This window comes from Haliotis cracherodii, unplaced genomic scaffold, assembly GCF_022045235.1.
Source record: "Haliotis cracherodii isolate W230 unplaced genomic scaffold, xgHalCrac1.p SCAF_13, whole genome shotgun sequence".
NCBI lineage: Eukaryota > Metazoa > Mollusca > Gastropoda > Lepetellida > Haliotidae > Haliotis > Haliotis cracherodii.
This window is the reverse complement of record NW_027266268.1, coordinates 18,599,972-18,626,288: the sequence shown is the minus strand read 5'-3', so window position 1 is coordinate 18,626,288 and position 26,317 is coordinate 18,599,972. Positions and strand designations below refer to the sequence as shown.

Genomic DNA, 26,317 nt, shown 5'->3' with positions numbered 1-26,317 from the left:
CTTGCTTGAAGAACAACCGAATGTCGAATCAGAGAGGAATTACAGAATATATACCCTTAAATATTCTAATTTAAAACTGCAATAACATTTCATTAATATTTAATGACTAACATCATAATATTTAGTTTGGTTAAATGTCTGTCAACAATGGTGTGTCAACATTGATGTGTCAACACTAGGAATCCCGTTAAGTATACACAAGTATACATATCTAACGGAAGTCAATACAAGCAGCTTAAATGGCGTTGCGTAGGTAAATAACTTTAATCATTATGCTATTCAACTTGTCCGCTGAGGGTGAGTGAGTGAAAAGAGAAACATAATATTTCACGAATCACTTGATATATCCTATTTATTATATACTTTTTTGCAGTTTTCTAAAGGAAAACTAAATTATTTCATTACAAATGTAAAACCTTGAAACTAAAATTCTCCGTACCTTATACACAGGGACGGTTCACCGCCTTTTGTGTTTGCGACAAAAGAGCAGTTTCGTGTTTGCAGAATCTTTAAAATATAAAAGGTATCAAAACTTATTTAGGGTCACGAAAATTCTTTGTCATACATTTCGATATAATCTTATATAAAATCAATTTTAACAACAACAAAATGAAAACTAGGAGACCGCTGTTGGAAGCAAAACAATAAACGCTGGTCAGGTAACAAAACTTGCGCTTTGCGAAACGGACAGTCTCGATGGACGAGTTGAATCAGAAATTAACAGATTACAACGAAACATTTTCGAGAGAATTACAAACGGAAAGAAGTGATATTAACTCCATAAATGACAATATTTTTATTCCGTTGCCTTGTCAGTGTAGAACTAACGTAAAAAGGACGTCAACAAATTGTGTGCTGGCTTGACACTAACGATAAAGGGAGACAATTTAAGGGGAGGGAACTGTATGACAATAGTTCCGTCAGTGTTATATGTTTCAGCAGTGAAATATCAAGTGTTATGTTCACTGCAATGAAAATATCACTTTTCTCAACTTAGGAAAACTCAGTCTTTCACACTGAAGTATATAGTAAAGTATTCTCCATTCACTACAGATGTAGGCCGTCGGCCCGCTGTACATTATCTAGTCCAGTATCTAGTCAAGTATTCAGCTCCGTTCATTTATACATTATAACACTCTGTAGAGTTTGCAGATCAGAATAACTTAAGTTTTTTTAACATTCATTTTATGGTAACTACATTTCTTAAAACTGCTTCATTTTGCGTATAATAAATTTTACTTGTGATGGCTGGACATAATATTGATGTTGAGGTGAGGTGAAATTGGATTTAACGTCGCGTCCAAGATTACTGCACTTATATAGCGACGTGCATGCACGTGTATGTGTGTGTGTGGCTGCTTGTACTGCCGATTTTAGTGCAAGGACACAGATACCATGCCGCAGTTTAACATGAATACCCCACTCAGACACAGTATACTGACTCCGAGCCGACCAGTCCTTGTTTTAGCCCCCTAATGCCGAGCGTCAGACAGGGTAACAACAAGTACCATCTTTTAACGTCTTTTTGGTATGACGCCGCCGGAGATCGAACCCCGGACCTTTCGCTCTCCGGGCGGACGCTCTGCCACTAGACCACGGAGGCGGTCATTATATTTTTGGATTAAGTACATTTGCTGGTGGTCTTTTTACACAGTACAGATCAGCAAAACATGATGCTCTGTCTCTACGTGGCCCTTGTGCTGTCATTGTTCTTTAGGTACGTGTACATGTCTACCTGTCTCAATACATCATTGATGTCAACTACAGCGGAACTGTGCCATAACATACACGAATTTACTTCTTTTTTTTAAAAAGTATTCTTGAAACATGAATACTGAAAAATGTTAGTACTACCTCACAATTCAGCATGCCAATCCTGTTAATTGGTAACATTTAATCTTCAAAAAAAGCAATAAATTCTGATAGAATAGACTTCCAACTCTTTCGTTTTCCTAAATAAACACAAAACCAAATAAGAGACTTTATCTGTCAAGGCCATTTGGTTTTGCCATTATCCCCTGCCTGATAAGACATTTCATAACTTTTTCATGGCATATTTATCTTTTCCTACCAATATTTGATACAACGTTTAAACGCCAATATATAAAGTGGATATCTATTACATCCACATCAAGCGACATGACCTGGCTTGAAGGATTTAACCGCTAGGAATCTGTTACGAGGTGCTCTGTGGTTGTAGGTTACATACGTTTGTTGGTTATTTTACGCCAGACAGCAACATTCCACCTGTTCACGATGGCCTGTAAGTGACGGTGATAAGAAATATCTGGTAAAGCATCGTCAGTTGTAGGAATCCAACTATATCGTAAGCGTGTTATTTTATGCATCACTGTCAAAAAGTGATGATACCATATGTTCGCAAAAGGTGCACGTAAAACAGAAAACGTGCGCGTGTAGATTATTTGAGCAAGACCTTCTTGGAAATCATCGCAGAAAGAGCATGCTTATGATTACGTCTCCCCAAGAACCCACACACCAACACACGCATACCCACACCCACACCCACAAACACACACACACACACACACACCTCAGAGCAACACTTTGCAGAGAGGCGGTAAATGACCGCTTATCGCATGTTTAATGAGTACACTTTCAGTATGTACACCCATCGTACACGTATATAACATTGATTTTATGGTTATGTGACCATGTCATCTCCTTTATCAAGTGTGTCGTGACCTGTAAGGTGACCAAAGCCTTTATTTAACATGGGTAGAGTTACTAACTGTGCTGGCGCCGCTCTTAGCACTTATTACTCACTCATTCACTCACTCACTCACTCACTCACTCACTCATTCACTCACCAAATGAATCATAAAATCAGTTTATAAAATGCTCTCGTACACACACCAAATAAATCGGATGGGCATGTTCGTTGATTTCGTTGATTGTGTGTCATCGTACCCCGACGGCTTGTTGCCTGGCTCGTAATATCAATCGTCGGCTTGTCTGGCTCAGATTCGAAACTTGTGGGTTTCAACAAAACAATAAACGGATCCGAAATTCAACTGAGTATGAAAACTCACCTCAGGCTTTCCTCACACATGAGGTGAGGTGAAATGGGGTTTAAAGTCGCGTCCAAGATTATTGCACTTATATAGCGCAATATATACGTGCATGCACGTATGTGTGTGTGTGTGTGGCTGCTTGTACTAGTCCGGACTGATGCCGATTTATAGTACTAGCTCACTGAGATACCATGCCGCAGTTTAACATGAATACCCCACTCAGACACAGTATACTGACTCCGAGCCGACCAATCCTTGTTTTAGCCCCTTAATGCCGAGCGCCAGACAGGGTAACAACAAGTGCCATCTTTTAACGTCTTTTGGTATGACGCGGCCGGGGATCGAACCCCGGACCTTCCGCTCTCCGGTTGGACGCTCTACCACTAGACTGGAGGCGGTCAACTCCCACATGAAGCTGACACACCGTAATATAACGGGAACACCAGTCACTCACTCACTCACTCACTCACTCTAAGTGCCCGTGCCATATCGAGTATACTATGATGATACAATTTCTTGGTCATGGCAGATTCCAGTGATGGTGTTTTGTCTTCAGGCATGTTTGACACGGAAGTACAAACGAATTATGACAGATCTGCATTTCTTCTTGTTGGTATTATGACTGTTTTAACGAATGACCAGATGTCTACATTGGGTTGGTTAGTCTGTCTCGCACACCAAAGAGAATAAATAAAGAAATGAATCAATGTCAATTATATTCGGTTTTTATAGATTTCACTTAAGCATTCGATAAAGTATGGAGAGTTGGTCTATGGCATTAACTACAAAAACTTGGAATAGAAGCAAGGTTTTTCATCCTGGTTAAGAATATGTACAACATCAAATATTAAATTAGCATTAATAACCAGTTCTCTGACGATTTCATTTGTCATGATGGTGTACGACAGGGCGAAAACCTTTCCCATCTCCTATTTTCCTTATTCTTAAACGATCTAGAACAATATCTGCTGAACAGTGAATGTAAAAGTGTTGACCTGGGAAATCTGATCGACACTAACCTAACTGTATTTTTTCAGCTCTTATTTTTTTCTCTTTGCTGATGACACTGTTATGATAAGTGATAACCCTAAAGACCTAAACAATCGTTAAATGAGTTTTCCGACTGCTGTGCTCTTTGGAAACTAAATGTTAATCTGACAAAAACAAAAATTGTGATATTTGCTGGCGGACCTGCAAACAAATCGAAATTATGTTTCACTATCGGCTCCGACCCTATCGAAACCGTAGATTCATATAACTACCTTGGCTTAAAACTACACAGGAATAGCCGATGTATTCACGCAGTCCAATCTCTGTCTGAAAACGCAACTAAAGCCTTGTTCAGCCTACTCATGAAGTCCCGTGATGTTACTTTGCCATTAGATTGCTTCTTATCTGCATTTTGATGCAATAGTCGTTCCTATACTATTATATGGTGTTGAGACAGAGGGAAACGAGAATCTAACTACTATAGAATGGGTTAATCTAAAATATCTTAAATAAGCTACTGAACTGAAACACACAACTCCAAACTTTATGTTGTATGGCAAATTGGGTAGGGAACCACGAAGTATTAAAGTTTATAGACGTGTTATTTCCTTTCGGCGTAAGCCTGCTACCTCAGAAGTGTATCTTAAACCGTACCAAATACTTTACAAAAACATGTATACTATCCATATAGAAGTTGAAAATGCCCCATGGTAAGTACATATTAAGAATGTATTGGATACTGCGGTCTATCATATGTATTTCAAAACCCATCAGTTTTTTCAACGCCATGACTATCAGTACAACGTCATGACTATCAGTACAACGCCATGACTATCAGTACAACGCCATGACAAGAAATATCTTAAGTTTCCAAACCTGTCCCAATTTAAGAAACTTATGAATAACAATGTCACAGATCAATCAATCTATACTTTATTCAGTATGAAGGCCATAAGCCCATATACAAATAACACTTTAAAAGTATGGTAGAGGCAATATGCATTATCATAATTGTAAATATTGTTTAACAAATACTTTCTCCTTTCATACGCATGATAAAAAAGCATGCATAGTGACTTTCTTTGTTCTGTATCGTTTGTCGCAATTATCCTTTTTAGTTGTACATGTCTTTGGTGGAGATTGACTTCTTATAGCATCAAAAGTAGCACATGATAGAAAATGATATTCGTCATCTATACCTATATCACAGTTTCTCATGCATATATCGATTTTTGGCTACCTACATTCGTTATTTTTCAACCGTAATAGTCCCCCTCCAAACTTCACTCAAATATTTCGAAGCTTTAATTCGCTCATTGCATAAAGATACTTTTCTGGTTCTAACAACTTTTATATTCTCTATAAAGGTTATATCTTGAACTGTTAGTAATAGTTGATATCCAATTTTGATGAAACATATTAATATATACTTATTTAACATCAGTGTAGGAGATCGGAAAGGCCTATCTATATTCCTTAACAATGTGCACAATACAATTGGTAAATTGTATTAGTATCCACGTATCCTATTTTCATTATTCTTGTTAAATGCTATCGTTTTGTAATATTAAAAAAGTGTACATAATGCATCTTCTGTACCGCCGTGTGTGTTTTTTCTGAGAATGAATGAGTTTGATCTATCAACTATCAGCGCTTATTTACTGTTAAGGTGCATATATGCATATATACATATATATGTTCTCTGTTTCATAGCATTTATTCACCTGATGAAGGAGTAAGTATATACTCCGAAACGTTGTGTTCCTCATAATAAAGAAGTTGACATCCATAAATTCTCTTCCTTATGTGTATCACTTCTAAATGCATTTCAAATACTTGATCATAAAAAATAAATAAAAGATTACTCTTCAAAATACCGATTTTATTTTAAATTACAGAACATATTCTTGCATGGTATTGACAACAACATGATCTATACATTAGTTAAAACAAACGAGCGGTCCAGCCATAGAACCTGTCTCCCTGACTGTCCAATTCTTAGCGCAAAGGTCGCCACGTGGAAAGGGGTCTTGCCTTGCTGAACCAACAACGCCCTACCCCACGAACACGTCTTACCCTTCATGTCGGTTGGTGAGGGTGACCGGGTAAATGTTGCAGTCCCACCCCATGTCCACGAACCAGTAGGGCTCCATATCACCCACGTCGGTGGAGCAGCAGCTGCAGACGTTGAAGTCGGTCTGGAAGTTGCCGTCAACAGCGACGTAAGGTGATGATGATGACCACCTGGATGAAGACGCTGTCGTCTTGCCACTTTACACTACCCCCATCCACGAGTTGTGCGAGATGGATGTTCGAGAAGAGTGAGTGAGCTTGGATCACGCCGCTTTGAACTGTATTTCAAATGTGAATGGAAAGCCAGAAGTGATACAGGTCAAAAATCTTTAAGATCAATAGTTTCTTTTCGTTACATCATTTTGTCTACCCTTATAAACCTCTTGTGACGTGGCATCGCTGTGTGAGTAGGTTTTTAACGTGTTGGTAAATTGCGAATGTATTCATTGACCAGGAATCCCCGGGCATTCGGAAGGAGTATCTCAGGTTAAAGTGAACATTATAAACCTCCAGTGATGCATTACCATTGTTACAACAGGTTGTTCTTTTCTCCGAAAATTCCTCTGCCCACGGGATTCTCGAGCTGTGCGCTTTTGACTGAGAACTTTCGAGTGCTACAATTGAAATTTCAGAATTAAAGTTATGTCATGTAAACAAAAAGGCATCTTCATATCTGTCGGTTTATAAATCAGAAATAAACCTTCTCCTATGGCTATCCGTGAAACTAATGCACTCCAGCGCAGGAAAAGCCCTTGTGTCTACGGCCCGCGGGCTTTTCCTTTGCCGGACTGCATTTGTTTCACGGATAGCCCGCGGAGGCGGTTTATATCCTATACGTATAAACTGGTCTTTTGATATGAATCTCATGTTGATTTTTGATCGGTTAAAAGTTTCATTTTCTACATAATTATGAAAATTCCATGACGTGAGTCGAACCTGCAGCCTCACATATCCTGTTTAATTTTGTAACCCACTGAGCCACCGGGGAGGTGATGAAAGAGTGTTCAGTCTCACGCACGCTTTAATCGAATTCTTTTTATACCCCGGCGCACCGTATTGTTTCACTATACGGTACCCCGATATCTTCTTTTGTCTTTCCGATATTTCTTGCATTAAGACGTATAGATACAGGTTAGATAAAAACCGACTCTGAGGTCTTGCCTCGGAATGTGAGCCCAGGGCAGAGGGATATTGGGGTGGGCCGACTTTTATCCTTTACAACAATACTTTTAGATCACTTGCTTTACATGTAAATATATGTTTTTAACATAGCAATAAAAAGAACGATAATAATTATGGGGTAAAAAATGTGTACCTTCCCTTATTTTTGTTGATGAGTATATCTACTTATGATTAGGGTATTCTCAATATCAAGCATACATGTATTTGCTGTTTAATAACAATTATTTCATTGTACCTCTTCATTCAATGATTCAATTGAGTGGATGAATACAAATATGTACATATATACCTTGTGCATATCCAAAGGCTATTCCCACACACAGAACCACAGCCAACATGGTTCCGAAAATTGGAGATGTAGCGACGAGCAGGGTATTTGAATGTTACCATGTTATTTCAGAATTACAGTGGCAATACGTCAATTAGTTCCACCATGTTAAGTCTTGTCTGGTGCGGGTGCTGTGTATAACACGAACCTTATCCCATTTAGATACCCTGATAACATCGTTTGTGACATGTTGAACATTAAAAATTATTGCATTCTACAGCTTGGATACGGTCGGCTTTAGTTGCGTTGAATAAAGGGACAGAGAGTATCGCATTAGGAAATAACACTACTGTGATCTGACATTTGAGGTTGATTAACTGTAGATTAATATCAAAGAAATGTGCTCCTGAGACCAGGATGTCTTTAAATAAGAATAACGTAATAACAGAAAAAGTGGCAAAAGTTACCCCCTTTTCTAGTAATCCGTGAATAATAGATTTTTCCAGAGATTTTCTAGTTTAGATCAGGTACAGTTTTATGGTTGTGAGTCAAGTTTCAAGAACCGGCTTTTTGTTGTGAATCTGAGTATTTTATAAGTCACAGTACCTGTATTTTCTGGAAGTCAAGAATTTCCTTACTCAGCCCATGACTTTAGTCTATAAGGCTATATTTTTATTTAGGAGTATTCGTTTATCTTAATTGCCAAGGAGACAGTTCAGGGACAGGCCCTCGGTGCTCACTTCTCCCTATCTTACCAAGCCGAGGTTATTCACGTATTAAAGTGTGTTGAGTTAATTTACTCTCTGAAAAAATTACTATTAAACATTTACCACAAGTTATGTACAATTAGTAAAGTGGCAAAAATGACTACAACTACATGAGAAATATCTACATAGTACTAGATAATCCCGCGACTACGTGAAAATCAAAGTTACAAAAACACTTTCAAAACATGAATAAACTTGCATACATTTTGGAGAAAACATATATCAAATCAATACATAAATTGTTTGATAGGCATTACTTAGATCAATCAACAGAGATCAAGGCTATTTCATCCCACCCGCCTACTATGAACTCATCAAACAATAATCACTCATCCTGTTTATTGGCTTCATGACCCTATTGGCCTCCAGCTATGTGTTTTCTGTCCATCGTGTCGTGACAGCAGTATCTCTTTGCTGTCACACCTACCTATGTTATCAGACTCATGTATACTATTGTTGTTACTGTTAATCCTCTACTGTTAATCCCCCACCTACTATATATGTTCTGCACTATGTCCCCCATTCAGTCTTGCTTGACAACGGTATAAGGATCTATACCGAAAGGTCGCTTTTCACAGTATTAAAGAAGTTCTTATCCATAAAAAATGTGTCTATCAAATCAATACATGATGAAAGTATGAGATTAAACTGCTAGAGAATAAAATTTACAGACAACACATTATCAAACAATGCCCAAATGAACATAAATAAATCCCTGTAACTTGTTAACACGTAATGTTGCTGTGTTATATTTGTCAATGTGACGGATATGTGTCATTTAAGTGATGTGAGTTATATGTGCAAGTGGGGTGTACGGAGTTTTACGAGCTTATCGTTCTTGTACACTTCTTATAACTTCATTTAGCGTATTTTGAGATGAAATATGACCTCTACACTCGTTTCGTATCAAATACGTAATTAAATTTGCCGTAAGTCCCCTGACGTACACCACTCTACGGGGGTAGGTCACACCTGGTAGACAGGTGCGTGTTTGTAGTTGGCTTAATCAGAAATCTGATGAATATCTACAACTGATATCACGCTAATTTGAATTAACCCCATTTGCTGATTTATTCTTGTTTTCAATTTTCCAATTTCAAGATAAATTGATATAAAAATAAACAACACAGCAACAGAAAGTAAACACCATCGTTTGATGGTGAGTGAGTGAGTATGCTTTTACGCCGCTTTTAGTAATATTCCAGCAATATCAAGACGGGGGGACACCAGAAATGGGCTTCACACATTGCACCCATGTGGGGAATCGAACCCGGGTATTCGGCGTGACGAGCGAACGCTTTAACCACAAGGCTGCCCCACCGCCCACGTTTGATGGTGGCTAAAATGATACAAACATGAAATGGTTGTCCGATGGTGATGTATTTGAGACAGGTATGATAGTTGTTGTTTGGACGTTAGGTTGCAGCGATGAGGTGACTGTTCGTAATACTCGTATTTTAGACAATTTCAGTTTTCAAGTGTACGTATGTTTTATTTTGCCCTGCAGTTTATGTAATCCTATAAATACTGGATAATATGAAATGATGAAGGGTCATGTGACGTGGGAAGATATGTATGTGTGTAAGGTGACGTGGAAAGATATGTATGGATGGCAAGGTGACGTGGGAAGATATATATGGGTGGCAAGGTGACGTGGGAAGATATGTATGTGTGTACGGTGACGTGGAAAGATATGTATGGATGGCAAGGTGACGTGGGAAGATATATATGGGTGGCAAGGTGACGTGGGAAGATATATATGGGCGGCAAGGTGACGTGGGAAGATATATATGGGTGGCAAGGTGACGTGGGAAGATATATATGGGTGGCAAGGTGACGTGGGAAGATATATATGGGTGGCAAGGTGACGTGGGAAGTTATTTGTGGGTGGCAAGGTGACGTGGGAAGATATATATGGGCGGCAAGGTGACGTGGGAAGATATATATGGGTGGCAAGGTGACGTGGGAAGATATATATGGGTGGCAAGGTGACGTGGGAAGATATATATGGGTGGCAAGGTGACGTGGGAAGATATGTATGGATGGCAAGGTGACGTGGGAAGATATGTATGGGTGGCAAGGTGACGTGGGAAGATATATATGGGTGGCAAGGTGACGTGGGAAGATATATATGGGTGGCAAGGTGTCGTGGGAAGATATGTATGGGTGGCAAGGTGACGTGGGAAGATATGTATGGGTGGCAAGGTGACGTGGGAAGATATATATGGTGGCAAGGTGACGTGGGAAGATATATATGGGTGGCAAGGTGACGTGGGAAGATATATATGGGTGGCAAGGTGACGTGGGAAGATATGTATGGGTGGCAAGGTGTCGTGGGAAGATATGTATGGGTGGCAAGGTGACGTGGGAAGATATGTATGGGTGGCAAGGTGACGTGGGAAGATATGTATGGATGGCGAGGTGACGTGGGAAGATATGTATGGGTGGCAAGGTGACGTGGGAAGATATGTATGCGTGGCAAGGTGACGTGGGAAGATATGTATGGGTGGCAAGGTGACGTGGGAAGATATATATGGGTGGCAAGGTGACGTGGGAAGATATGTATGGTGGCAAGGTGACGTGGGAAGATATGTATGGGTGGCAAGGTGACGTGGGAAGATATATATGGGTGGCAAGGTGACGTGGGAAGATATGTATGGGTGGCAAGGTGACGTGGGAAGATATGTATGGATGGCAAGGTGACGTGGGAAGATATATATGGGTGGCAAGGTGACGTGGGAAGATATGTATGGGTGGCAAGGTGACGTGGGAAGATATATATGGGTGGCAAGGTGACGTGGGAAGATATCTATGGGTGGTAAGGTGACGTGGGAAGATATATATGGGCGGCAAGGTGACGTGGGAAGATATGTATGGATGGCAAGGTGACGTGGGAAGATATATATGGGTGGCAAGGTGACGTGGGAAGATATATATGGGTGGTAAGGTGACGTGGGAAGATATATATGGGCGGCAAGGTGACGTGGGAAGATATATATGGGTGGCAAGGTGACGTGGGAAGATATGTATGGATGGCAAGGTGATGTGGGAAGATATATATGAGTGGCAAGGTGACGTGGGAAGATATGTATGGATGGCAAGGTGACGTGGGAAGATATGTATGGATGGCAAGGTGACGTGGGAAGATATATATGGGTGGCAAGGTGACGTGGGAAGATATATATGGGTGGCAAGGTGACGTGGGAAGATATGTATGGATGGCAAGGTGACGTGGGAAGATATGTATGGATGGCAAGGTGATGTAGGAAGTTATTTGTGGGTGGCAAGGTGACGTGGGAAGATATTATGAGTGGTAAGGTGACATTGGAAGATATGTATGGGTGGTAAGGTGACATGGGAAGATATTTTTTGCTGGTAAATTGACATGGGAAGATATTTTTGGTGGTAAGGTGACATGGGAAGATATTTTTTGGTGGTAAGGTGACATGGGAAGATATTTTTTGGTGGTAAGGTGACATGGGAAGATATTTTTTGGTGGTAAGGTGACATGGGAAGATATCTTTTGCTGGTAAATTGACATGGGAAGATATTTTTGGTGGTAGGGTGACATGGGAAGATATTTTTGGTGGTAAGGTGACATGGGAAGATATTTTTTGGTGGTAAGGTGACATGGGAAGATATCTTTTGCTGGTAAATTGACATGGGAAGATATTTTTGGTGGTAGGGTGACATGGGAAGATATTTTTGGTGGTAAGGTGACATGGGAAGATATTTTTGGTGGTAAGGTGACATGGGAAGATATGGATGGATGGCAAGGTTACCTGAGAAAGAGACTGAAATTTAGACTGGTGAGAACAGCTGACGGATGAATCCACTTGTTTAGCACAAAGGGTGATAAAGGCAGGTAAAGATTGAGAAATCAACATTTATTCACTCAATTAACTATCACATCATCCAACTATGATAAACAGTGTGAAAATATATAGACTAGCAGGGTTCGACACTTTATAAAACTACAACAGTCATGTTCAAGTCAAACCGCAGCAGCCGATAGGCACAACAGAGACAGTGAGATGTAAACAATGGGGCTCTTTACTCAATGGAGAATGGAGGACTGGTCAGTAAGTGCTGTTTTACGCCGGGGTCAGCAATAGTCAAGCTATATCATGACGGCCCGTAAGTTGTTAGTCTGGATGCGGCACACCATTTGCTCAGAGATCAACGAACACCAGAGAAACTGACAGAGCAACGTGACAACCGAGTCAGCAAGTTAGTCGGCTCTTACTGCAAACATGAGGTAACAGGTGGCCAGTCGTCTAAGGTTACGCAATTCGCTGTGTTAAGTTGCGTCCCTTAGGCGTGCCAGAAACCTATGGTCGCGAGTTAGAATCCCAAATTCGCGCTGATTATGTCTTAAGGTTTGTTGGCACCATACCCGTACTTGTGGGTTTCACCAAATAGGTAAACGTCTACGACCTGCATCACCTCGGGGTTTTCTTCTTCATTTAGTTGACACGCCGAGATAGAACCGAAATACATTTCAAAGCGGCGTTGAACCAAACTCACTCAGTACAAACATTGGCTGTTTCGGACATGTTCTACTTCAGGTTACCAATCGTTCACTTCCATTCAGTGGACACGTTCTCACCACGCAGGTAACCAATCGTTCACTTCCATTCAGTGGACACGTTCTCGCCACACAGGTAACCAATCGTTCACTTCCATTCAATGGACACGTTCTCACCACGTAGGTTACCAATCGTTCACTTCCATTCAGTGGACACGTTCTCACCACGCAGGTTACCAATCGTTCACTTCCATTCAGTGGACACGTTCTCACCACGCAGGTTACCAATCGTTCACTTCCATTCAGTGGACACGTTCTCACCACGCAGGTTACCAATCGTTCACTTCCATTCAATGGACACGTTCTCACCACGCAGGTTACCAATCGTTCACTTCCATTCAGTGGACACGTTCTCACCACGCAGGTTACCAATCGTTCACTTCCATTCAATGGACACGTTCTCACCACGCAGGTAACCAATCGTTCACTTCAATTCAATGGACACGTTCTCACCACGCAGGTTACCAATCGTTCACTTCCATTCAGTGGACACGTTCTCACCACGCAGGTTACCAATCGTTCACTTCCATTCAGTGATAGACACAGCTAATAGGATATCGTACGGTTTCACATCTTAACCAAATACGCATACAATAACCTAGTACGGAGGTGCCGGGAACTGTGTCGTATTACCCGGTATAACAAGAGGAGCTAATTTTACCTCGGTCAATATGGCATCCTACGGGATTGGATCCTCCATACTCTGAAGTATACATTTAGACGGCCCCCTTAAAACATAACGTCCATGTGCGAGGGGCGTTCAATAAGTTTTGCAACTTCAATATAAAACCAAGTCGCAGAATATCTTTTGCACTTTTATTTTTCAATATAATCTTCATTCACCTCAATGCACTTATTCCATTTGTCCTTCAAACTTTTAAGACCACTTTCATAGAAGTCCGCAGATTGACCCTCTAACCATGCCTCTGTGGCAGCCGTTATGTCCTCGCCATCCTGGAAGCGTCTTCCACGTAGGGCAGATTTCATTTACCGGAACAGGAAATAGTCAGGGGTGTCAAAGTCTGGGCTGTAGGGTGGGTGATTTAACTGTTCAAGTGTATTGAGGTGAATGGAGATTATATTGAAAAATAAAAGTGAAAAAGATATTCTGCGACTTGGTCTTATATTCAAGTTGCAATACTTATTGAACGCACCTGGTATTTTTGGACCCCATTTACAAAAATAAACTTGTTATTTCATCACAACATCTCACAATACTAGCACAATGTACATCAACAAACGACACATTGATTTCAATAACTCTTTTTTATTTCCAATATATTTTCTCAGGATATTTATGGAGAAAGTACATTCAAATATTGAACATTGAAATAATTCATTGCAAACTCTGGTTATATTCAGAAAATACATACTAGAAACATTTTCATCTAACTGATACAATCTTCCATCTCTCTGTCATCGACACCGTGGGGATCCCAGGTCAGAGTGGTCTCAGGCAACCAAAGCTTTGGAGTCGAGTTAGTTTTAATAGTCAGGCTCTGTGACTTTGTTGGTAGTGAGTGAGTGGGTATGATTTTACGCCGACTTTTAGCAATATTCCAGCAACATCACGTCGGGAGACACCAGAAATGGGCTTCACACACTGTACCCATGTGGGGAATCGAACCCCGGTCTCCGGCGTGACGAGTGGAAGCTTTAACCACTAGGCTACCCTATCGCCCCTTGTTGGTAGTGCGTCAACGAGGTGTGGAGCGTTGCTCATAATATCAATCACCGGATTGCCTTGTCCAGACTCGATTATTTACAAGGCGCCGTCATATAGCTTGAATATTGCTGAGTGCAGCGTTAAACAACAAACCAAAACAATCACAATGATCAGTTAAATATACAGCCTCTATACAGGTATTGACAAGCGACCACCTGGTAGAAGCGCCACAGATCACCGGTCAAGAGAACATACGTGCACTCCGAGCTACACTATTACGTGAACTAGTCACTCAGCTGTATATATAATATATAAATATACATATGGAGCTGATTATCGACTTCGCTGAACGAATGTGAGCCTGAATTCGTGAAGAGGCAACACAGTGAACAAGTTCCCTTCACCTGACATATTACATGTTATACTCATAAAATACTCATTTTTCCTGAAATGTTCTGCAGAGCATGCACCGAACAGTAACAAAACGTTACGTTAAAAAAAAACTTCCAAAGCAAACACAAAATGACTTTCTGTGTGCCAAAAGATTATGAAGGAAGACAGAGAAAAGAACATTTCCATAACCATAATAACAATAATTAATAAAAGTGCGTCACTGAATGTCATTTCACAATTGCTGTCAAATCATTTACGACTTCCATTAGCAGGTTCAGGACACGCTACGTTTTCACGGCTTGTTTTTCATAACCTATTTTAGACCAGATTTCTTACTACGGATAACTGTAAACTAAATGCACCAACGTTGTGGGTGGGGATTGGGGGTGGGGGGTTGGGGGTTGGGGGTGGTTAAAGAGTCTATGTAGGTATGGGCAGGATTCCCAGACAGAGGAAGTACTCCTCACTGTCACACTGTTCGCCGTCCCACACCCATTGGCCGGCGTCGTTCTTCCCCAGGGCGGCGCAGTTTTCAGGGTGGGTCGTAAGAGTAGAGCTGCTGCAGGTGCCCGTGCCGCTCACGAGTGGGAAGGTGAAGCTATTCAGTGGAACAACGTCACCCAACAAATATCGCCACTGGACACGGTCGAGAAGATTGGTCACCCCAATCCAATATTCTTGACCTAAAGGACAAAAAAGATGTAATGAATACTCAAGTCATTATTTAAATATATTTTGTTGTTTTACGCTACAGTCATCAACATTTCCAACTTGATCATAATATAAATAGTCGAGTCTGACAATCGAGTCAGTCAAACCTGTGGTTGATGTCATGAGCAACGTCCTATGACGTCAAGGAGCCACGTCACCGGGTCTCACCAACCGATCCGATTACGCTGCCGCTTGTCGCACTCAGTTGGGTGCTGGGGACCTATTCTTACCCGAGACATCATGGCTAAAGCGATTATTACATTAGTCCATCAATTGGACGCAGGAGAAAAAAAAATTCAGTATAATGATGCAAGGCTCAGCCAAAGGAGGGAGCCTGCTTCATGATCTCAGCCCATGTTCAGTGTGCGCGTCCCTCATCAGCATCATGTGTGAAACTTAAGCGTTGACACCTTGTGTAAGTAGCGTCACCAATAACTTCAAGATTAGATGCTAAGATTGAATTAGCCGCTAAAGTGTTGTGTGATGGACTGATATTAATCGACTGTCAATTGATCCTACTATGGTCTTAATGGCCCCGTTGACAACAAAAAGGTCTTAGTATAAGTGGAAATAATTGTTGATCTGTTATTCGTGATATAGAACGGACAAGAAACATTATAAGCGAGTTAAAAGTTACCATTTTGAGCATTGGCACCGAGAACACCGTTGACAAAGTCGCTCTGAGCCTGGGTTCGGATCATGGCAAGATCGCTTCCGATGATGTTACAGTATTCCTGTAACAAGAATATTTGTACGTCAGTGTCTATGAATATTGTAAACGCAAAATATAATCGTAGAGTACTGAACACACCAAGGGTTAGTGTTTGTTGTTTGACGCCGCATTTGAGATTTGAACCTAAGACTTGCTCCCCTTAAGACACAGCAGGGTAAATTACAGTAACAAACATGCTTGCATCAGAGTGGCAATATATTAAAGATTATTCTTTGTATATGTAACATTATATTATAAATATAGAATGTAAGTAATCTTGCACAAGGATACGATGCTGTTGTTTACCTTCGCTTGGGCATAGGTTGTTTGGAATCCAGAGAAGTAGAAACAGTTCTCGTCCAGCTGGAAGTGGTTGCAAGGACATTCTGTGGAGGAGTGAGTGAGTTGGGTTTAACGCCGCCTTAACCAGTGTTTCAGTTTCAAAGCCTCGTCAGCTAAATGTTGGAGGAAACCGCAATATGGCGCACATAAAGTAGATGCGAGTACTTTGGTACAACCCAACGGGAATGGTGTTGATACACCACGGATCACACTCGGGGAAAACCTCAGAATGCGGACCAACTATTCAAATCAGCAGATCCTGGGACAGCCAAGGGGCGAAACGTAGCACATAATGTTGCAGCGCCTATAGGTGACTAAGCCACCCGTGTCATCGAGAGTATTTATAATAGCATGGCGTTTCCTTCTCCAAGGTCACACTATCTAATACTTTAAATGTTTCGAGTGATTTGCTATTTAACTTTGCATCGGCAATTTTGCAACGAGAACAAATCATGGTTCTTTCATCAGAAGCATTCACGCTTAAACAGAATGGAAAATATCACAGATTTAATTTGAAATAGTAAGTAAATGAAATTATCAAGTGATGTCTTACCATCCGATAAATACAGTCATATACTTACGTAGCTGGACGCCATCTAGGACCACCTCTACTAACTGAAGGATATCATTAGCGTCGGCCTTGGTGAACTTGTTAAGACGGATGTACCTTCCGATTGGTGTGCCCGAGCAGCTGAATGTCGTGGTCGACCCGGCGGCGGGGGCGGGGCTGCCGATTGTGGTGCACACTTGAGGCGTTCCTCCGAGGGTTGGGTTATTGTCATGCACCTCGATTCTGATGTTTCGAAGACGTTCGGCTGAGAATATCGGAAAAGTGAGTGATTATGTCTTACTAAGCATTTAACAATATCGAGGTAACCATTAGCAGACCACAGCATCAAGAACGACACTGATAGCTGAACGTGATTTTAGTTCATTTATTAAAGTAATATGTGATAAGGACTAAGTAATATTCAGTTTATACACATAAATATCGAGGTAGACATAAATAGTATGGGGCCGGTAAACTAGTGGTCGACTGCATGAGCAAATATCCGTGCCGTCGGGGCATCATGACATACAATCTTTCAGGTCAAACAGTTTAACACGCCTTCAGAGCATGACATACAATTGTTCAGGTCAAACAGTTTAACACGTCTTTGGGGCATGATGATCTCTTCCAGGTCAAACAGTTTAACACGCCTCCAGGTATGACATACAATCTTTCAGTTCAAACAGTTTAACGCGCCTTCGGAGCATGACATACAATCGTTCAGGTCAAACAGTTTAACACGTCTTTGGGGCATGATGATCTCTTCCAGGTCAAACAGTTTAACACGCCTCCAGGTATGACATACAATCTTTCAGGTCAAACAATTTAACACGCCTTTGGGGCATAATGATCTCTCCCAGGTCAAACAGTTTAACACGCCTTTGGGGCATAATGATCTCTCCCAGGTCAAACAATTTAACACGCCTTTGGGGCATAATGATCTCTCCCAGGTCAAACAATTTAACACGCCTTTGGGGCATAATGATCTCTCCCAGGTCAAACAGTTTAACACAGGGTCCTTGGCGCATACTGTGACTGGGGAACAGGAGCGTTGAAGTCTGATACAGAGTTTAACAGGAAGGTGTTGTAATTCTAGATCTAAGCTCTCCATGGCAACTGTTTGAGATAAACGTATACGTACGTACATATTCACACACTCACACACACATTACTGTACCCACTGGACAACCCGGGGTTAATCACGAGATATATTGTTTAATGGCAAATGTTATCTAGAACTCTATGGTAACCTTATAAGTGACTAATGTTTGCATTTCTTCCTGACTATGCACGCATTCCTTCTGACTTTATATGTTTGAATAAAGATAAAACTTCAGTCAACTTCAGTTTATGCATGACCAGATCGTTTTATACGTGAATCTAAATACATTTTGCCAGGGCTACGGTCAAACTATTCTCAATCGGACATGTTTACCCATCTCTTGATACCCGGGAGGGTCGGGTAATAGGGGGGTGGGTACCCGGGTAGAAAATTCGGAATCATCCCGGCCCTAATACATACGTTACTTGTCACTCCTGACAAATAGAAGTAAACGTTTTGAAGAAATAACCAAACTCTGGTTATGAGACGTACGCTATGTATGATCTAAATTCTGTATATGTTTCTTATGTAAAACATATCTGCAGTTATGCGGGAACGCGAGAACTGACCCAAGTGACTGGGATTAAGTATACCGCGTTGTGTTAGCGCATAATTACCTGCGCGTACCAACCGCTGAACTAGTCTAACTACACGCCTAACTCGGAATAGCCTCCCTTGGTGGTAGCAGACGACAGAGGCAACGCTTGAGAATGCTGAACGCAACGCCGGACGGATTCTTCTATTTTCAAGGTGATAAATATCATAAACATTTAATCATGTTTATTTTACATACATGCTTGAGAATTATGGAGAAAATTAAGAATTTAAGTTTGAAAGACTAGAAAGTATTTCGAGTAAATGCTTATATCTTTTTAATACTATTTTTATGGTTTTTAACATACTTTTGCTTTGCGGACTTTTTACGAGTGGGCGATTTAGAAAGTAAACGTGTGGATTGAAAATGGCAGGAACCATAACGGGCTGTCATTAATATTTTGTTCAATAATTCAAAAATCCGTCGATAATCCGAGAAAGATGTTATCAACGAATTACTAATATCCTCAATAATTGCCTTCACAATTACCGAGCAATGGCCCACAGCACAAACAGATCCCTTAGAAATCAATACATTAAACAGTTAGACGACTGACCCTTCCTCTCCTCGCCATTGCCCTCTTAGAACCATATATCAGGGGGAAGGTGGGGGGGGGGGGGATGTGGGGGCGGTTAATAGCTTGTTTGGGTCTGTTAGGTTTTAAACTTAAAGTCGTGACAGCGGAGGGGGGGAATTTAAGAGATTTTACGAGCGCCTCAAGAGATTAACATTCTGATATGTATCTGTGGCATGTGTATGTACCACTGCATTTGCAACACCTTATGTCAAACAAGCTATGCAGTAGGAACTGTGAACAAAATGATATGCAACATACAACGCCATCAGTCGATAAGTGATGACAGGGGCGAAACTACCATTGTAGCAGAAAAGCAGTTGCTTACACCTAAAAATGCACATTTGTGAACCTACAAAAAGCACACATTTACCATCTCTGCAGTAAATTGTTATTTTAAACTCTACACGGTCAAACATGATATGTATTCTCTTACTTGAAAATCTGAATCTTTCATTGGGTATCAGTAATGGAGTAACGAAACCTTTAGGAAATAATTTAAATAGTAGTGAGTATAGTTTTATGAAAATTTCATATAACTACACATACTCGTATTTCACTCAGGCGAGCAATAATTTTTTTCAATTATTGTCATTATTATGATAGGTAGGCGCGCGTTAAAATGTGAAACAAATCAAATCACTTACTACGAATGAACATGTAAAAACACAAAAAAGTAATATTATCGATTCGTTTAAATGTTCAAATTTCACTAGTCATCATAGATGTTTCTTGAATGAACTTACTAATAAAAAAACATAATAAATATATTACCATTATTTCTAACAAATTTAAATCTTACTTAAACAGTCCCAAAAGGCAGGAAATATCGTTTAAAAGCATCTCATTTTGAGAAAAGTCTGGGGCTCGGGCGCTTAATTAACTCGTAAAATTGATTTTGCTTACACTTAAAATTAGGCTGGATGATTTTCAGCCTTTATTTACATGTAGCACTGGCACACAAGCTACAAGGACTTCGGGGTGATGGTTCTAGCTTATCCTACTAGACTTTCCAACATTCATAATCCCCAACGCGTATTTAAATAGAAGAAACAAGGTTCAAACACTACAGGAGTGGAGAGTTCTGTGAGGTTTCTAGGATAAAATACCCATTTTTCTTGAAATGTCCATTCTTCTAGTCATCTATGAAAAGACACATTTCAATACTGACCAGCGTTTCTTTGATTTTAGAGCGGGAATGGGGAAGCACATCTTCTGAAAGCCTCTTCGTAAAGGTAAGAAGGGGCATTTGCAGTGATTGGTGTAAGATTATAAAAGTACATTTATACTTTTATAACTGAATAAATACACCCACGACAAATTGTCGTATAGCACCGCAGTCAGCAACATTCAAGCCGTGTCAAGCGACACATAAATAATCGAGCCTGGACGAGGCAATCCAGTGAAGGAAAATTGTGCAACGAAGTTGATGTGTCTTAATTGTCCCAGCAGTATGAGTTTTGAATGCTGATAGTATTGATATTATAATTTCCTACAGCGATAGTATACAAACTACCTGGGTTCCCACTTTGGCCTATTAAAGTGTTATCCTCTATACCGAATAAACTCACGTCTGATTTCATGCTCCAATTTCCTCACAAAACAGTGCCTTTTCGACAGACAATCGTAGTAGAATATTGCAAGAGTTGGCGAATATTCTCTTTGCATTAATGAAGTTTATTCCAAGAGATAAAGACAGACATGAAAACGACTGCAAACTCTACTTACAACGCTTAGGGGGTTGGCAGTCGTGTAATATGCCATAATTCGTCTAGGATTACAACCCTTAGGCGTGCCTGGGTCCCCTTATCATGAGTTTGGATCGCAGATTAAACTTGATTCTGATATTTGGTCCGATTCAAGTGGCAAAGCCTTACGGCAACATCTCTTTGGGCTTTCCTCCTGCATTTAACTGAAGCGCCGTCTTTAACTAAAATGCTGTTTCACCCACTTCCCCATCTCACTCTACTTACAACAGCAGTCACCCCTGTTGGTGATGGTGACGGAGCGGAGAAGGAAGTTGCTACCCAGGTCGATGTCCATGTAGGGGGCTGTGTCTGTGGTAGCCGTTGCAAACGTAGTCATGTCAGTAATGAAGTTGGTGCCAAGTCCGCCGTCAACGGCTAACTGTGGACCGTAATTCGTGGAGCCGAAGGTGAAGACTGAAGAGGAAGAGACCTGTGACCCGAGGACGGGGATCACAGCACCTGGGAAAAAATAATAACAGCTGTAGGTAAATCACATCCCAAAGATAAAAACCTATATTTTCTTCTATTCCTTCAAACACAGAGCAAAGCTGGCCAAAATTCGGCGTGCGGATCATTGGGTACGTGAAAGTCAGAGATCGTAGCTGGATTAATGAAATAACAAAATGACCCAAAACGTATATGTTATTTCGATAACCATAATATGATTACTGCATATCGAACTTGATAATGATACATGCAGAAATGGCTGGAGAAGAAGCTAGTGTTACAAGTCGGATCGGAATTGTGTGAGCATTATTTAGAGCCCAAATACCCGGGATCCTTAATACAAGTTTTAACTTGTTGTCTAAGCCTTGTAGTTAGTTTAAGAGTAGATGTCAGTAAAGAAAAAGCTAACAACGGACAACACCACGACTTGTCAGGCGAGATAAAATACACAGGAAATTTTGGTCACAAAAAACATCAGCTTTCGATTTCCCTTTTCATCAATATAAAATTCGTGAGTTTAGTGTGAAAAAATCATGCGTAAAACAAATGTTTCTCAAATTTGATTTGTTCCTTCAGATGAACTTCCCTATTGCAGTATTCCATGAGGAATATATAGATAAATAAGATGACATTAGATCTCTCAAACATTACAGCATTCTGTCGCTGCCGCGGACTTAAATAATTTTTTAATCAACACACTAATAGGTATATTTCTGGTGAAATGTTGGCGGATTTTAAAAACAATCTCTCTCAACGAGTTCAAAATTTGAACAACTGCATAAATCTGAGCATCCAGTTCCATAGTTAAACGAGGTAAGCTAGCGCTTTGTTAAATCTTCAATAGGCTTATCCTTCAACAAATGAATAACATGAAAGAAGGCATCTAAAGTATTCTATGTAGTGTAAAATAAACCGGAAACACTGGCAGTGTTCTTATGTGAGTAATTAAGTAGGGTTTTACGGCGCTTTTAGCAATATTCCAGCACTATCACGGAGGAGGACACCAGAACACACTGTATCCATGAGGGAAATCGAACCCGTCCTTCGGCCTGACGAGCGAACGCTTTTACCATTAGTCTACCCAACCGCCCAAACTAATAAAGACTTAACCTTTAGTACTATATTTACATCTAATAGAGTTTGAAAATATATAATACCTAACGCAGTTGAAATACTTACCATGTGTCTCAGAAGCCACCAATACAATCGCGAACAGAGAAATCAGCAACATTGTAGATTGACGAGTGACAGGGCAAATTGCAGATAGAGTATCCACGGGTGGATCCATATTTATACTAACATTTTAATCTTTATGCAGAATCTTGACGAGACGAATTACTCACGGTTGAACACGCGTGACCTCTACTTAGCTGGTTGTTTTGTTTGATGTAGCGTGAAAATCTGGTGAAATTAAGATATTGTAGGTTGCTCTAGGGGAAACCGAACTGTGACGGATTTTCTGTTAAGTAACATTTGTTTGACGAGTGAGATAAAAACCTGTGTATATGTGTATACTGTTTTGTGACTAATTCCCTCGCTGAGGTTTTGGAAGCAATTTGAAGATAGCATCACTGCGACCTTGTGAGTTCAGTCATTTATATAGTCGCCTGCCGTCCGATCAAAATAACATTGATTACAATGTGTTTTCTTTCGAATTTAGTACTGTATATTTGAACTCTTGACGCTTTCTGGAATATCTGATTCTTCGGTTCATTATTTCATCTTAAATATTCATCGAAGAGGCGTGTTAGTTACACATGGCGTTGTTAGTATCATAGGTAGTTTCCTTGTACGGTACTTCCATATTGTACTTCAACAGCAAGAACACGATTTAAAACAATCTAAATGTATAGAGGCCCCGTTTGACCTGAAAACTTGGGGTTTTGACCACATAGCCTGGTCAGTTATGGCACCGGTCGTTTAGTAAAGAATAAACACCTTTTCCTTGGTCTTGAATGAGACTGTAAATCTGGGATGGGGGACCACGGTGAGGCCCGAAGACGGACCTAATTTTCTGAATCCTCGGGCGTACATTTTCAGTCAACCAACTTCTAAACCGAAAGAAATCGTCTGAAACAATATTTATCAACATTTTTATGTTTCAAACATACTTTCTATGAACCTTGGGAAACGGACGTAAAATATCTGTTGCTGGCGTACATGTACATGAAAAGAGAGCCTGGTTCACTCACTCGGCTTCAGATGCGAAGGTTGCATGTTCGACACACTGAAATATTAAGAAGGCATTTGTCGTTTGATTTTACATCATCCCACACGCGTACATTGTGTTCCAAAAGCAAAATAGAGCTCTTTAGAATATGCATGCGACAGCTGGATTTTCTATACAATATCCATGAGAAAGGTTGAATTTCTGTAGAATATCAGTGCGAAAGAATGAAATAGGTAAAAATGTATATATGGACTTTGTCCTCATTGCTGACACAGCTTCTAAAAGACCACATAAAAAATATCAATTTTTAGGAATTGGTCCCACTTAAAATACCTCCGACATCTACAATAGACTTTGATGCATAGTATTTTTCTCCATTGGCATGAAAATGGGTGCCATCAAATCCATGTCTACAGTATTGGCAGTTCCGCATTGTTGCAAGTCCTGCATGCCTCTGACCTTGGTAATGTGGTTTAGCCCTGGCATCTGTTACTTTTACTTTCCAAATGATCGAGTGAGTGAGTGAGTGAGTGAGTGACTTAGTATTCACGACTCTGTTCAGATCTTGTAGCAGAGGGGTATGGTACCGGAGTAAAAGATGTTTAATGTGATTGCTATTAGAAATTCAGAGTCATTATATCTTTAAGGATGTTAGCTCAAAGTCAGTGATGCAACCTGTCTGTTAACATAACCTATCACACAAAACATACACTCAAAGAAAAACAGAACAAGAACAAGAATCGTGAGATGTAGTACATATGCCATATGTAATACAGACATGTCAGATTACTTACAGTATTCGACGTGATAAGCGCCCAGGGCGCTCTCAAAATTAGAAATAGGGGGCTCTTATTAGAATATTATTTTGGTGAAAAAAACAGTTGAAAGATAAATTTCGTGGTTTATGCTAACAGCCTGAAATGCTTATGTACGACAGATATAATTTTCCAGAATTTAATTGCCAATAATAAAGGGTGCATAAAACACACGAGTGCGTATTGTACGCGAATAGGGGAAGGAAGCGGTAGGTATTATATGCGAATAGGGGCAAATCTCGACGTGGGCGCTTATTAGAGCGGGGCACTTATTACGTCGAATACGGTATATATAAAAAATCGGGTGTTCTTGAACTTCTTTTGAGAAGTAAACAATCCTGATGTGAACCAACTCTGCCTTTTAAAAGTCTTCCCTTGCTAGAATTGTGTGTGGCATTCATTCTTAACAAAACAAGCGATTCTTTTTAAATTTCCAAGAATACATACTAGTATGGGTGGGTTTGTCTTTCATCATCTTGTTTCATTAGCCAACCAGTAAAATCCTCAATATCGATTGAATAGCTACTACAGCATTTTATAAAAGAAAGGATCAGATGGGTAGCATGCATATGTATGATAATCAACTGTTTTAAGGGCGATCTAACCCACTCAGCCATGTGTTCATAGCTTTTGGCCATGGAGCCGTGCCAATTTACACTTGTCAGAGGGGTACACAAAGTATTTGTTCTAGACTTCCAGTTGTCAGACTTTCATTTTTTGTGAAAGCCTCGGTGGCTAAGTGGGTAAGATAGCTGACTTTGTGTACAGGTAATTAGGTGCCTCAATCTGACAGTGTGGTTTCAAAACACCGACGGGACTCAACACAAAAAAAGTACAAGAATCTGTATAACATTTGTTACATTTGACCACTTTCTAAATGGCATTGTGTCCTTAATTTTAAAGGTATAGATGAAGCAATTTATAAGATTATAAAAATGTTTATCAACAAAATTGCACCATAGAATATTCGGACATAAACCATGCAATTGTTGATTGTCAAGCACCAGTAAAACAGAGAAATTGTCCTTTTGTTTACTCACTAACATACTTGAAGATGATGCTTTTTGTTTGTTTGTGTGTTGTTTAATATTGTTTAACACCTGGGTTGTACAGATCTTTTATTTCCACTGAATACAATCATACATTTATACATCAAAACCTGATTTGGGTTTAACACCGCTTTGAACAGTATTTCAATTATATCCTGGCATGTCAGTTTGATGTGGGAGGAAAGTTTAGTGGTTTTGTTTGTTTGTTGTTTAACGCCGCACTCAGCAATATTCCAGCTATATGACGACACTCTGTAAATAATCGAATCTGGACCGGACAGTCCAGTGATCGACAACAAATCCATCAAGCCACGCAATTCGGATCGATGACATGCATCAACCAAGTCAGTGAGCCTGACCACCCGATACCATTAGTCCCCTCTTACGACAAGCATAGTCGCCTTTTACGGCAAGCATGGGAGGAAAGCACCAAGTGATGCAGGTTCCTGTAGTTACCACATAACATACTTGAAGATGATGCTTTTTGTTTGTTTGTGTGTTGTTTTATGCTGCACTGAACAATATCCCAGTTACTGGTACACG

At 40.2% G+C, this 26,317-nt stretch overlaps 1 protein-coding gene across 1 annotated transcript; it reads right to left on the bottom strand.

The window, feature by feature from the left end:
• Positions 1-15,379: 15,379 nt before the first annotated feature.
• LOC139459014 (fucolectin-5-like) lies at positions 15,380-22,971 on the bottom strand. The gene is made up of 6 exons (XM_071240456.1): positions 22,920-22,971; positions 21,519-21,752; positions 17,306-17,539; positions 16,689-16,768; positions 16,308-16,404; positions 15,380-15,642 (listed from the first exon to the last, which is right to left on the bottom strand). Exons 1-6 carry the CDS (start codon positions 22,969-22,971, stop codon positions 15,380-15,382), a joined length of 960 nt encoding a protein of 319 aa, XP_071096557.1.
• Positions 22,972-26,317: the final 3,346 nt, after the last annotated feature.